The sequence below is a fragment of the Hypomesus transpacificus genome, chromosome 16, assembly GCF_021917145.1.
Source record: "Hypomesus transpacificus isolate Combined female chromosome 16, fHypTra1, whole genome shotgun sequence".
NCBI classification, from domain to species: Eukaryota; Metazoa; Chordata; class Actinopteri; order Osmeriformes; family Osmeridae; genus Hypomesus; species Hypomesus transpacificus.
In genome coordinates this window covers 7012689-7026789 of record NC_061075.1, presented here as the reverse complement: position 1 = coordinate 7026789, position 14101 = coordinate 7012689, and the positions used below count along the sequence as shown (strand labels likewise).

The window sequence follows — 14101 nt, the reverse complement described above, 5'->3', positions numbered from 1 at the left end:
GACGGTTGCCAGCGGTTATCTATAAACCAGAAGATTCCATTTGCTGATACTGTTTTTGTTCTGTTTGGCAGGGGATCGATTTTGCCGGTTTCACGGGTTACATGTTTCTGGGAATCTGCCTGGTCCTCCTAACCTCCTTCCCCTTCCTGAGGATGCTCTACTGGAACAAGAAGCTCTACAACAAAGAATCCAGTGAAATTGTGGGTGAGTAGAAACAAGGCCATTTCCTGGAAACACAGAGGACCGAACGCCATCCACGAAATCCGCCCGTAGGCCCAGTAAACCCCTGTCACTGCTCCCGTCCGAAGCAACGAACATACCCCGCGCTCCCCTCATCTCCCTCCTCACAACATGCTCGCCGTTCCTTCATTCTCCGTGGCTTCCGCCTGACCTCTCTCGCCCCCCCTCTCTCTCGTGGCATGCGTGCAGAGCGAGGCTCACCTTGCTCGGCGGCTGAGACGACCTCAGGACAGGCGGGGTTAGATTGCCGTTGCCTGCACTACCACTCCCCCACCACCTGGTGGAGGCATCAGGGTGGCCCATGAGACCCCCACCCACACACCACCACCACCTACCCTCCACCCCCCCACCCCCCTTCAGCTCTGAGGTAATTAGCCCACCTTCTGCGTTATCCTTATTAGATGACTCGGTCGTCCAGGCTCCATCGTGGTTATATTATGGGATGTCCAGAGTTACTGTGCCGGGGAGGGGAGAGCGAGGTGACGATGGCACGCGCCCTTCAGCCTGGCGCCTTCTTCAACACGCCACTGTGTTCACGCGGTGACGTCACATTATGTTACGTGTTCAACGGTATGCGTTACCAAGACAACAAGGCGAGTGACACACTTACAGAGCAGACTGGAGTCCGAGAACATTTAACCAGCTCGGACGACCTGTCAATCGTGCCGTCTACGGTTGAAGAGTCAGTTGAGGGTCTTGGGTGGCGCCGTTTCTATGGAGACCTCTGGTGGTTGGAGACGGCCGAGTGTGAAGGTTCTGACGGCACGTCTATCGCTGGCGACACAGCGAGCCAGCGGGGGCTGCCACGCCCCCTCCACCCCTGGCACCATCGTCCCAGGGAGTGGCCCCTGGAGGGGGGGGAGACACAACCTCATCTCTGCCCCCTGCACACACACACACACACACTCACACATGCACTTGCAGTTAGTCCCCTCGCGCCCTTACAGATGTACCTACGCACTAGCGCACGCATAGCACAGCACAGAAGCAGTTTACACCCTTTTAACATGAGTGACGTAAACGTTAGAAGGTGTTGTGTGCCAGAGTCCAGCTCTTTCCAGTCAGGTCCCATGGCCATTGCTGTTATGATATTGTTTTGATCTGTTTTTAATATCACTCTGTGTTTAGGTCGTTCGTCCACAGTGCTGTTCGTTGTCGACCACCCAGAGTGATTCAGTAGGCTGTATTATTATCACTCTTCATTTGCATAATCTGCAATCGGATTGAGTCTGCTTCTGTTAGATAACAACAACCTCCAAATATTAGATTCATGTGCATAACTATGTTTTTATTTCATTCCAGACCAGTAGGAGAAACCAACAAAGCAGGGAAGGGTTCTCAGGGAAGGTTCTCAGGGAAGGTTCTCAGGGAAGGTTTCTCAGGGAAGGTTTCTCAGGGAAGGTTCTCAGGGAAGGTTCTCAGGGAAGGTTTCTCAGGGAAGGTTTCTCAGGGAAGGTTCTCAGGGAAGGTTCTCAGGGAAGGTTCTCAGGGAAGGTTCTCAGGGAAGGTTCTCAGGGAAGGTTCTCAGGGAAGGTTTCTCAGGGAAGGTTTCTCAGGGAAGGTTCTCAGGGAAGGTTCTCAGGGAAGGTTTCTCAGGGAAGGTTGTCAGGGAAGGTTCTCAGGGAAGGTTCTCAGGGAAGGTTTCTCAGGGAAGGTTCTCAGGGAAGGGTTCTCGGGAGGGTTCTCAGGGAAGGGTTCTCAGGGAAGGGTTCTCAGGGAAGGTTCTCAAGGAAGGTTCTCAGTAATGGTTCTAGGAGGTTGAGGATGGTGATTCCCCAGGAGACTTGAAGTCACTCTGCTGTCTTCACTCCTGTTAGGATGTGTGTGTGTGTAGGAGGAGAGGGGGGGGGGGGGAAGGAGAGATGGAGGAGAAGGAGAAAGAGAAAGGGAGATGCGGGAGGGGGGTTGTGCCACTGAATAAGACAGCAGGGACATGGTGTGCCTTGGACACTGACAGGAAGTGTCCCGCTGGTCTCCACGGTAACTCATCAATACCAAGCCAATATGACATGTGTAGAAACCCCCCCCCCCCCCCCCCCCCCCCCCCCCCGAGGAGGGGAAAGCACACAGCTAAACCAGCTCAAGGCCCCCCCGGTGTGATTGGTAATTGCGTTGACTCGCTAACAGGAGTGTTTTTCCTGTGCCAATTAGATGTCATTAAGGGAACATAGCAACCGCCCTGACAACCGGCGCCGCTCGCCGCCGCCCGCGCCGTCATCCAGGCGCCGGCCGGACGCTACCCCCCTGTGCCTCCGTCCTCGCTCCGGCGCGGGGCGCCACACGCGCGGCCGTGCTCACCGCCACCTGGCTGGGGGACGACCCCACCAGGGGGGCTGCAGAGCCTCCAGCACTACCGCCACCCTGAACCAAAACACACACACCTCCCAGCTGGCTGTAGTGGGGACAGATGAGGCTGGGATTGGGATCAAAGCCTCAGACCAGATGATCAACCCCCCCCCCCCCCCCCCCCACCTCCCTGGACTTGTCCGAGCCTGGCCATATCGACAGGCCTGTTGTCAGGGATTCAGATGGTTCCGTTGAGACTACAGCGCGTGTGACCCTCTCTGCTTGTGTGTGTGTGTCTCCTCCTCAGAGCTCAAACATGAGATCCGTGTGTGGCGGGCGACGGCCCAGCGCATCAACCCAGCCAGCCGGGAGGAGACGGCCGTCAAGTGCCTCCTGATGCAGAAGGTGCTCAACCTGGAGAGCCTCCTGCGCAAGACCATGAAAACATTCCAGAGGTAAGTGACCTTGCACAGATTGGAACCTTTCCCCTAAGGTGGGTAACCATGCACAGATGGGAACCTTTCCCTGAGGTCGGTAACCTTGCACAGATGGGGAACATTCCGGAGGTAGGAGACCTTCTAAGAGCAGCAAACTTGCCACAGGGTAGGAAACCTACCAAAGCAACCGTCCCCTTCCTACACTGGCTTCATCTCTCGCTACCACCCTCCCTTTCTCCTTCCCTCTCTCGCTTCTTCCCTCCATTGCCACCTCCTTCCCTCGTCCCTTTGCTCCCTAACACCTTTCCTCTCTCCCTGCCTCCCTCCCTCCCAGCCCACCTCCTCTTTTCCCTCCCTGCCCGTGTTTGCGTCTAGACGGGCAGACCCAAGTGATTGTCTTGCCAGAGACTGGGCTGTCCATCACTAGGATCCACGGCCCCCTCGGTGCCCCTTGAACACACTACAATACATCTCTCTTGATGCCCGCTGCTCATTTTCTCTCTCGCAGGTCAAAGGTCACGCTAGCGGGTGCTTGTGTGAAATGAGACCATTAAAGCGTACCGTATTCATCATGACGTTGGGGGAAATATGACCTTTGAATTAGCCGTCTGACCCCTTCCTCCTCTAAGAGAAACGCAGCAATAAGCACCTTAATGGAGATAAAGGTGTGATTACAATGGAGAGGACGATAGCGTGTGCTCCGCGGAGGGGATGATGAATGTGTGTGTGGTCGAGGCCCCCAGTCGGGACGAGCAACACAGGGCTGACGCGACTCTCTCTTCCGCAGGCAGATCTCTCAGGAGGATCAAAACTGGGAGCAGAATATTCAGGAGCTGCAGAAAAAGGTACCGCCACCGATTCGAACTTCTGCCACGTCGTACGTTGCCGACATTTCGCCGGAGTCGTAAAGCACTTCTCCTCATCACGGTGCCTTTGTTACACTGATGTTATCCTTTTTAACGAAGGTGGCTTAGTCTACGAGAAACCGACTTGAGCTTTGAGTCTGATGTAATTATCTGGTTCTTCCAGTCACGATTTTTCCCCTCGTTGATTTCCTGTCTTCGCAGCACCGAATCACCGACAAAATCCTCCTGGTCAAGTGTATTGCTGTCCTGGGAGTGGTGATCGTCATGTTCTTCCTCAACTCCTTTGTTCCCAGCATTCATCTGGATCTGGGTAAGCACCCTCTCTCTCCCTCATTAGTGTGAGGAAAACGTTCATGATGAAGAGGCATCTCGTCGTTTTCACAGGCGCCAATGAGCGCTCGTGGGTAACGCGGTGTAATTATAAAGCAGGGGCTTCCTCCCCGCGTTTGAAAGGAGCTCCAATAATAGGCTGACAAAGATTCGCAGGCAGGAAATTACACGGGACGCTAGGCTGCTTTTGGACCTGTCGCGCGTTCCACGTACGCCACACAAAACGGGGCCTATTTCTGAGGCCGTGGAGAAAACACACACTTAATCTCATTAGGTACTTAACCTATGAGCATGTGCATTAATTACAAAAAAGAAACGGTTGCAGATGGCGTAAGGGCACGTGTGCTTCTAGATGTTAATTGGATTTTATTTCGATGTGACACATTGTGATAAACAATGTCCCCATCAGTTATTTGTGGGTAGACACCCCCCACACAACAGGAAAGCCTTTTATCATACAAAGGCCTATTTAGCTACCAAATTACCACCGCTTGGAGACATGGGAATTGTATTTGTTTTCATTAGCGCCACACAGAGCGTAGAGAAGAAGCTACTCTTAGTCTAGCTGGAAAACATGACCCCCAGACATGTCAACAGTCCTCATAAAGGCTGGATAGATGGATTCCTCCGGCTATTGCCGAAGAACATCTGGCAAGATGTCAACCTCTCCCTGGGAAATCACAGTTAAATAGCACTGAATTAGATCCTGTCTCTCTTCTGATAGTACCTCCTTGAATTCCAATTAAAGCGTGTGCCAGATGATTACAGACCACATCTCCCTGAGGGGGGTCCTCCGTATCTGCTAACATTGGGTTTATCCAGTCTGTCAGGGAGTGTGTGTGTGGGAGAATGTGTGTGTTTGTTTCGACCGGAGGGCTTCATCCTGTTTCTCTATCTGACGTTTCTGAATGGGAGCTGGGAGGTGTGTGTTCTGTGAGATGTGTGCATTTCAATGGCCGCTGACCCTAAACACTACCTCCATTAGCACCGAGCCGACGCACAAAGGATGATGTCTTCATGCTGGTCCTCTCCTCGCTCCTCTTCTTTCTCCTCTCCCCTCGTCTCTCCCCTCCCTTCCTCTCCTAGCCCCAGTCACAGCGTAGTAACCAAACATGTAGAGTTAATTGCAGGGCTCTCTTGGTTTACCTCTGGCTGACGTTGATTAAATGCGCATGACCCACAACGTCACCCCCCCAACCCTCCCTCCTTTAGCAGAGCTGGGGGTTAGCACAGACATACAAACCAAACACGCACACAATCATACGCACAATTACACATGCATACACACCTACCACATGCAAGCCTCTCACACACACACTTAGCCCTCATTAATGCACATAGATTGAAACCCCACGGTGTGACCTATTTAGCCACAGAAGATGTTTGGGAAATTGAGCATCATTAAAATTTCATTAGGTTGACATGGCAAAATGTAATTTGCATTTGAATATTGCCTGGTCATTTACTCACTGCAAGTGTCTGTAGATGTGTCCTGCAGTACACACTTCCTGCGTGAAACAGGAAGTGGATAGAGCATAGACTTGCATCTGGTAGTAGCAGTAGTCTTTTGTTGTTGTACCTGTATAGTGGGAGTTCACATCAAAACTTTTACTTATTTTTTTTTTTCTACACGAAAAGGGTGGTTTTAAGCCAGGTCCTGAGAAAACCAGCGCATGTTTTAGCTTGAGCTAGCATCTGGGCGTGCTCCCCGCTCGACCTCTGCCATCAACACGGATGATCTTTAAGCGTTCTGCTGCCGTACGTCCCTTCCTGTTGTCCTCGTCCTATCTGGCCTGAGAAGCCGTCTCCCTGCCTCGCCTTCCCAGCGCAATCTCAAAACGCCGAATCACACTTGTAAACGGGCTCATCTAGCGTCTTTGGTCATGCCGCGCTTGGACTCTCTCCGGTTCTGTCTATGTAGCACCATATAAGCAAACAATCGGGCCTCAGATAAACAAGTGCGATGAGACAATGTTCACAACGCACCCGCCTGAGTCGGAACACTGCTGTCCTGCGCGTGATGAATGAGCCTATCACTGGCTGCTCAGAGTCTTTTTAAAGCGGTTTTTAATTGGAGAGCTCTCTTGGTTCGCTGTCGGCTATTTGCTTCCCGGCACTACAGGAGGCTGCCTTGGAGAATATCAATGCTGGAAGGAAATAATAATAAAAAAGTTGCGTCCCGCTCATTTTGTATGATCTCATCATGGATGGTGAGGCAGTGTTTTTTTGTTTTGTTTCGCACCCCCAGTAAAAAAGAAAAGAACACTTATGTATGTGTCCTATCTACTGAAAACCATTCTACCGAAGAATGTGTTGTTTTCCTGTCTACTGTGTGTGTTTGTCTGGGCTTTGAGTCAGCAGGCCTTTGTGCCAGCTGCAGATGTAGCCCCGGACCACCTGTCCCTGTCCCTGATTTGCAATTAGCATCTCTACGGGAGCGCCCCATAAGGTAAAACAAACACCCTCTACCCACCACGGCGCACATCGCAGACGGTGAGGTTCTGTGGCCCACTCTTCAATCCTCTTCTTTCCCTTCTATCTCTCCATTTCCCTTCCTCTCTTTTTCTCCCCCTCTCTTTCTTTTTTCTTTACCTCTTCTTTTTTTCCATGTTTTCCCCTCATCTTACTCTCCTCTCTTTGTATCTCCCCCCCCCCCTTCTCTGTCTTCCACACATGCAAACATCTCTTTATCTCTCTCCCCATCTACCACTAAGTGTCTCCCCCCCTCCCCCTCCCCTATCTCTTTGCCAGTTTTCATCAGTGGTAAAATGATTTCCCCAAGGCAATTACTAACTTTGTAGTCGTGTCATCGGACTTGGGGCCGCATGTCTTGGACACTCGGGTGAGGAGAGGGGCGGAGCTGTCAACTGATCACCACCTGGTGGTGAGTTGGCTTCGATGGTGGGGGAGGACGCCGGTCAGGCCTGGCAGGCCCAAACGTAATGTGAGGGTCTGCTGGGAACGTCTGGCGGAACCCTCTGTCAGAAGGAGCTTCAACTCCCACCTCCGGGAGAGCTTCGATCATGTCTCGGGGGGGGCCGGGGACATTGAGTCCGAATGGGCCATGTTCCGGGCCTCCATTGTTGAAGCGGCTGACCGGAGCTGCGGCCGCAGGGCGGTCGGTGCATGTCGCGGCGGTAACCCTCGGACCCGGTGGTGGACTCCGGAGGTGAGGGATGCCGTCAAGCTGAAGAAGGAGGCCTATCGGACTTTATTGGCTGGTAGGACTCCAGAGGCAGCTGATGTGTACCGGCAGGCCAAGCGGAACGCGGCTTTGGCGGTCGCGGAGGCAAAAACCCGGGCATGGGAGGAGTTCGGCGAGGCCATGGAGAATGACTTCCGAACGGCTTCAAAAAGGTTCTGGACCACCATCCGGCGGCTCGGGAGGGGGAAGCGGTGCTCTGTCAACACTGTATACGGTGGGGATGGTGCGCTGCTGACCTCGACGGGGGACGTCCTGGATCGGTGGAAGGAATACTTCGAAGACCTCCTTAATTCCACCAACACGCTTTCCGACGTGGAGGCAGAGTCTGGGGACATCGGGGGGGGCCCTTCTATCTCTGGGGCTGAGGTCGCCGAGGTGGTTGAAAAGCTCCGCGGTGGCAGGGCCCCTGGGGTGGATGAGGTCCGCCCGGAGTTCCTTAAGGCTCTGGATGTTGTAGGGCTGTCTTGGTTGACACGACTCTGCAACATCGCGTGGACATCGGGGACAGTGCCTCTGGACTGGCAGACCGGGGTGGTGGTTCCCCTCTTTAAAAAGGGGGACCGGAGGGTGTGCTCCAACTTTAGGGGGATCACACTCCTCAGCCTCCCTGGGAAAGTCTATTCAGGGGTCCTGGAGAGGAGGGTCCGTCGGATTGTCGAACCTCGGATTCAGGAGGAGCAATGTGGTTTTCGTCCTGGCCGTGGAACAGTGGACCAGCTTTATACCCTCCGCGGAGTCCTGGAGGGTTCATGGGAGTTCGCCCAACCAGTCTACACATGTTTTGTGGATTTGGAAAAGGCGTTCGACCGTGTCCCTCGGGGGCTCATGTGGGGGGTGCTCCGAGAGTACGGGGTACCGGATTTCCTGATCGGGGCTGTCCGGTCCCTGTACGACCGGTGCCAGAGTTTGGTCCGCATTGCCGGTAGTAAGTCGAACTTGTTTCCGGTGAGGGTTGGACTCCGCCAGGGCTGCCCTATGTCACCGATTCTGTTCATTACCTATATGGACAGAATTTCTAGGCGCAGCCAGGGTGTTGAGGGGGTCCGGTTTGGTGACCTCAGGATCGGGTCGCTGCTTTTTGCGGATGATGTGGTCCTGTTGGCTTCATCGGGCCGTGACCTTCAGCTCTCACTGGAGCGGTTCGCAACCGAATGTGAAGCGGCTGGGATGCGAATCAGCACCTCCAAATCTGAGGCCATGGTAATCGACCGGAAAAGGGTGGAGTGCCATCTCCGGGTCGGGGAGGAGATCCTGAACCAAGCGGAGGAGTTCAAGTATCTCGGGGTCTTGTTCACGAGTGAGGGAAGAATGGAGCGCGAGGTCGACAGGCGGATCGGTGCGGCGTCCGCAGTGATGCGGGCTCTGCATCGGTCCGTCGTGGTGAAGAAGGAGCTGAGTCGAAAGGCGAAGCTCTCTATTTACCAGTCGATCTACGTTCCTACCCTCACCTATGGTCACGAACTATGGGTAGTGACCGAAAGAACGAGATCGCGAATACAAGCGGCCGAAATGAGCTTTCTCCGTAGGGTGTCCGGGCTCTCCCTTAGAGATAGGGTGAGAAGCTCGGTCATCCGGGAGGGGCTCAGAGTAGAACCGCTGCTCCTCCGCGTCGAGAGGAGCCAGCTGAGGTGGCTCGGGCATCTGATTAGGATGCCTCCTGGACGCCTCCCTGGTGAGGTGTTCCGGGCACGTCCCACTGGGAAGAGGCCCCGGGGAAGACCCAGGACACGCTGGAGGGACTATGTCTCTCAGCTGGCCTGGGAACGCCTTGGGGTCCCCCAGGAAGAGCTGGCGGAAGTGGCCGGGGGGAGGGAAGTCTGGGCCTCCCTGCTTAGGTCGCTGCCCCCGCGACCCGATTCCCGGACAAGCGGCAGATGACGACGACGACAATTACTAACTTTCACCTGTTTAATCAAATTGCGGCTCCAAGTGGGTGTGCTCTTCCTCTCTCTCCCCGTCCCTCTCCTTCTCTCTCTCCCTCTCTCCTCTTGGAGTGTGTGCGCACACAACACCAGGTAAACGCAAGCCAGAGCCAACATGACCCTGAGTGTGGACTATGTGCTAAAACGGTTATGCTTTGATAATGAGTGTTTGATTAAACCCACCAAGCCTGCCCAGATACATAATACATCCGTGTCTTAGAGGGCCCACTCGACTCCATCTGATAACGGGGGGGTGGAGAAGATTCAGAGCGCACGGTCAGATGGAAATGAAATCCACGCCATGACACACACACACACACTCCTCCTAAAACACACACACCCGTCGACTTAAGTAAACCAATTTGTTTTATTTGAGTTCTCCACCTCCCAATATCTACCCAATGAGGTAGCGGCCTCCTGAGCACGGATGATAATGTAGTTAACAGTGAATCATAATGTAACCGGGAGCGATAACGAGGTTAGGTTCTCGATGCGCTTGCAGGGTCGCTGCAGCGTTCCCCTCGCCACCCCTCTTTTTCTCCTCATCACGTCGACGAGGTCCGGTTGCCATGGCCTGACGTTGATGGCGTGTATATATGTGGTGCTCAGATGCATAGGGGACATTTGCCTTGACATTTGGATTGGGCAATGGCTCCTTGGGGACAGATTCAAGTTTGCTTATGAAAACATGTTTTTCCTTTTGTCGTTTTTCGTAAATGTGTAGAATAATGGGCAATTTGATACGTTGAAAAAATGTATCTATGACCCCATAACATGTGCTATAAGTGAAGGGGTGAGAATGCTTTCTGAAGCCACTGTATGCAAGCTAAAGAAACAGTTTCCCCTCTAACTGCCATTCTGTTAGCCTCCAGTTATTAGAATAGGATGAGCAAGATTTAGGTTGGAGGAGACCTTGGAGGTTGGAGGAGAAGTCAACAGGCAGGTGTATGTTATGTTCACTACACATCACAGAACAGTAAACCTGAAAGAACACTGATTAAGATCACTTCATCATGAAGAACAACTGACAGAACCAGCAGCTTGTGAGTTCAGCCGGAAAGTAAACTCCCAGCAGATGGATCTGTGCCCTGTTCTGCTGGATTAGCATGTTTTTATTTCACCAGAAGCCGTGTAATATTCCCGTCATGTGTTATTAACGTAATTGTGTTCTAACTCATTGCATCACTTTCAAGTCTATTTACAGTTCGGGCAGACATGTGAACAGACAGACAAACAGATAATGCAAGACCGACTGTCAGACAGGCACCCAGACAGACAGACAGATGTTGGTTTGTTCATTCTTCCAGTGTCTGAAGGGAGTGTCTCTGTCTCTTGTGTCCCAGGGTGGATCGCTATCCTGGGGGCCCTGTGGCTGCTGGTGCTGGCAGACATCCAGGACTTTGAGATCATCCTGCACAGGGTGGAGTGGGCCACGCTGCTGTTCTTCGCTGCCTTGTTCGTGCTCATGGAGGTATTTCACACACTCAAACACAAGCAGACACACGCACACACAGACGCGCACACACACACACACCCCGACACACACTCCCGCGCTCACAGGGCTGAATTGTCGTGCTCTGTTAGCCGTTAGCGTCCCCTGGCCATGCTAATCTTCAGTTAAGTGAAGCTGCTAGCTCCCAGTAAACACGCCTCTCCGCTGGTCACACAACAGCCCTGTCACTCAGGCCCCAGACGGACACCGTTATATGACATTTGTAACAAGCACAGGTACTCGGGAATTCTTTGCCCGTGCTCCTCCGGACAGTTTCCTCGTAGCCTGAACCTGAAACTCCCTAATCCCAGTCCTAAACCAGCTCCATTTCAGGAAGTCGACAGTCTGTATTCGGTTTTAGGGCAAGTTTCACTGGCTGTGTTGGCACACATCTGTCTGGGATCCCCTGTCTTAGTTGGAGAGTTGAACTCAAAACTCTCTCATCGCTAATATCTCATTTGAAGGAAATACCTTTGTGTGCTCTTCTCCTCCAGGCTCTGGCTCAGCTGCAGCTAATCGACTACATCGGGGAACAGACGGCCCTCCTGATAAAAGTGAGTAGTTTACTCGCTCGTATCCAAGCCGACGGTCATCGCGCGGTCGTCACGGCGCTGACACGAGCGATAGTGGCGCGCAGGTGACGGGATGTTGCACTCCATGTTTATTGGCCCCGTACCTATATGCATAGCCCTCTCCTGCATTTCAATAATTGCATGCAAATGTGGTTTTTGAACCCCCCCACCCCCAGCCCCCCACCTTTAGCCTGTGTCTGCGTGTTGCCGCTGCCGAGGCACCTCTCAGAGCAGAATGAGCCCGTGATGGAGGCGTCAGCTTCAGTTTAGACACCACACCTGCCTGCCAGGGTAACTCCATGTGACAGGTTGTGTGCTCTTCTGATGCCTCTCCACGCCCTGGGCTGGGGGTAACGAGGAGAGGGGGAGGGGATGAGAGAAGGAGAGGGAGAACAGGAAGCAGGGAAGGGTGTAAGGGGGATGGAGAGAGAAGCGCAGATAAAGAGGGAGGGAGAGAGAGGAAGAGAAAGGGAGAGGGAGAACAGGAAGCAGGGAAGGGTGTAGAGGGGATGGAGAGAGAAGCGCAGATAAAGAGGGGGACAGAGAGAGGAAGGGAGAGAGAGAGAGGGAGAGAGAGAGAGGGAGAGAGAGAGAGAGAGAGGGAGAGAGAGAGGAAGGGAGAGAGAGGGAGGGAGAAGAAGGGAGAGAGGAAGAGAGAGAGGGAGGGTGAGAGGGAGGGAGAGAGAGAGAGAGAGAGAGAGGAAGAGAGAGAGGATCCAGCCACCTTTATCTCCCCTGTGATGTCCCAGACAGCAGCAGGTCCAGACCTGCCGTGTCTCGCGTGTCAGACTGAAGCGCCGTCATGCTCCGGCTGCTTCCGGCGCAGGATTGGCTCCGCTCGCCACGGCGGCAAGACGCCACCTGCGGCCCTGTGTCCTCTCAGCCCTCCCCTCTCTCAATCTCTCCTTCCTCCCCTCCCCTCTCTCAATCTCTCCTTCCTCCCCTCCCCTCTCTCAAGCTCTCCTTCCTCCCCTCCCCTCTCTCAATCTCTCCTTCCTCCCCTCCCCTCTCTCAATCTCTCCTTCCTCCTCTCCCTCATCTCCGTATCCCCCTGTCCAAACTGCCAAGGCCTCAACTTAAACTGGAGCCATTTGATTTAAAGCTGTTAAGTGTGTGTGTCTGTGCGCGTGTGCGTGTGTGTGTCTGCATGCCCGAGTGTGCATGTGCATCCAGTGTGTGTGTGGAGCGCGGCCCCTGACGCGTGTCTCCTGTTATCTCCTCCGTCAGGCGGTTCCCGAGGACCAGCGCCTGGCCATCGCCATCATCCTGGTCATGTGGGTGTCCGCTCTGGCCTCGTCTCTCATCGACAACATCCCCTTCACCGCCACCATGGTAGGAGGCTGCGCGCACACACACACACACAGAGTGTGTGAGCGTCGTTGCCTAATTCAAAGTTGATTTACTTGAGTTTGTCTATGTATTTTGTGTGGCACACTCCCTGCTGTTTAGAAAGGGGCTGCGGTAGCTGTCAGTCCATGAGAAGAGCATTGCTGTTGAAACATGGTCAGGAGTGTCGTTTTTAATGCTTCGAGTTCAACGGCTGCTGTTCAGCCCACAGAATGGAACAGTAAATGGGATGGCTATTGTGCTGTGTAATGTGTTTTACCTCGGCCCCTATGGCAGATCTCTGAAGCACTCAGCGTCCCACTCACAAGTTAAGTGAACGACAGCTAAACGTCCAATTGCAAAATGACATCCTGCTAAACGTTATAGGCCTAATGCTTAGCGCCATATTTCACATATCCCCGTTCTGCCTGTTTGAGATGTTTCCCTGCTCCAACACACCTGATTCAAATGAATGGTCTTAAGCAGGCTTCTGCAGAGCTGGATAACGACCCATTCCTTTGAATCAGGTATGTTGGAGCAGGGAAACGTCTAAAACAGGCAGGGCACGGGGTGCCCTGAGGACCAGGGTTGGGAACCACTGTGCTAAATGACCTACTGCTAAATGACCCATTGCTAAACGACCTACCTGCTAAATGACCTATTTGCTAAACGACCTACTGCTAAACGACATGATACTGCTAAGCTCCTAATTGGATTCTGGGACAAAGTCTTTTTCTGTAAGGTTATCTTGTGCTTTGAGCATAACGGTGTGTGTGTGTGTGTGGTGAGAACACGACAGCTGCTGCTGAGGGGAGCTTTTGGAACCAGAGCCGTGGCGACGCCATGGTAACTGCCGTTACTATCCTCCAAAACAGGCTTGTCACGGGGACACCCGCTCCACAACCGTCCCCTTTTGACCTCGAGAATCCATTAACTGTGAAAAGCTGTTCACTCACCTTCAGTAGGGATCCTGAGAGGCCTTGAAAGGGTCAGCCCCTCTCTCTGGTCCGTGCTTTCTCTCCCTTTCACGTTCCCTCTCAATAGAGCGACATGCTCTAGGGGAAGTGACCGAGAGCATGTTGACCTAGCAACGCTCACTTCCTGGAAGACCCAGGAGAATGCACCCCGGCTCATCGGCGTTCCGTTTTAGGATAACTAACTTGAGAGACGGATGTTGGAAGGTTTAGCTCGAATCTCGCTGCGCCGTTCTGACAGTCACTGACAGAGAGAGAGAGAGAGCGACGCGACATACCATAAGGCGTTTTCCTCAGCTGATCCTCGTCCTGAATCGTTGCTTTCTCTGTCCCCCTCCCCCCCTCTCAGATCCCTGTCCTCATCAACCTGAGCCAGGACGCAGACGTCAACCTGCCTTTGAAGCCCCTGATCTTCTCCCTGGCCATGGGGGCCTGCCTAGGAGGTGAGTGA

At 53.4% G+C, this 14101-nt stretch overlaps 1 protein-coding gene across 1 annotated transcript in view; it reads left to right on the top strand.

The window, feature by feature from the left end:
• oca2 (oculocutaneous albinism II) overlaps positions 1 to 14101 on the top strand; it is a 36417-nt gene extending 22316 nt beyond the window's left edge. Inside the window, exons 15-22 of the mRNA XM_047037327.1 lie at positions 72 to 204; positions 2834 to 2981; positions 3751 to 3808; positions 4031 to 4139; positions 10630 to 10757; positions 11273 to 11332; positions 12578 to 12682; positions 14000 to 14101. Coding sequence (XP_046893283.1) covers positions 72 to 204; positions 2834 to 2981; positions 3751 to 3808; positions 4031 to 4139; positions 10630 to 10757; positions 11273 to 11332; positions 12578 to 12682; positions 14000 to 14101 — 843 coding nt within the window. The remainder of the gene's footprint in view (positions 1 to 71; positions 205 to 2833; positions 2982 to 3750; positions 3809 to 4030; positions 4140 to 10629; positions 10758 to 11272; positions 11333 to 12577; positions 12683 to 13999) is intronic.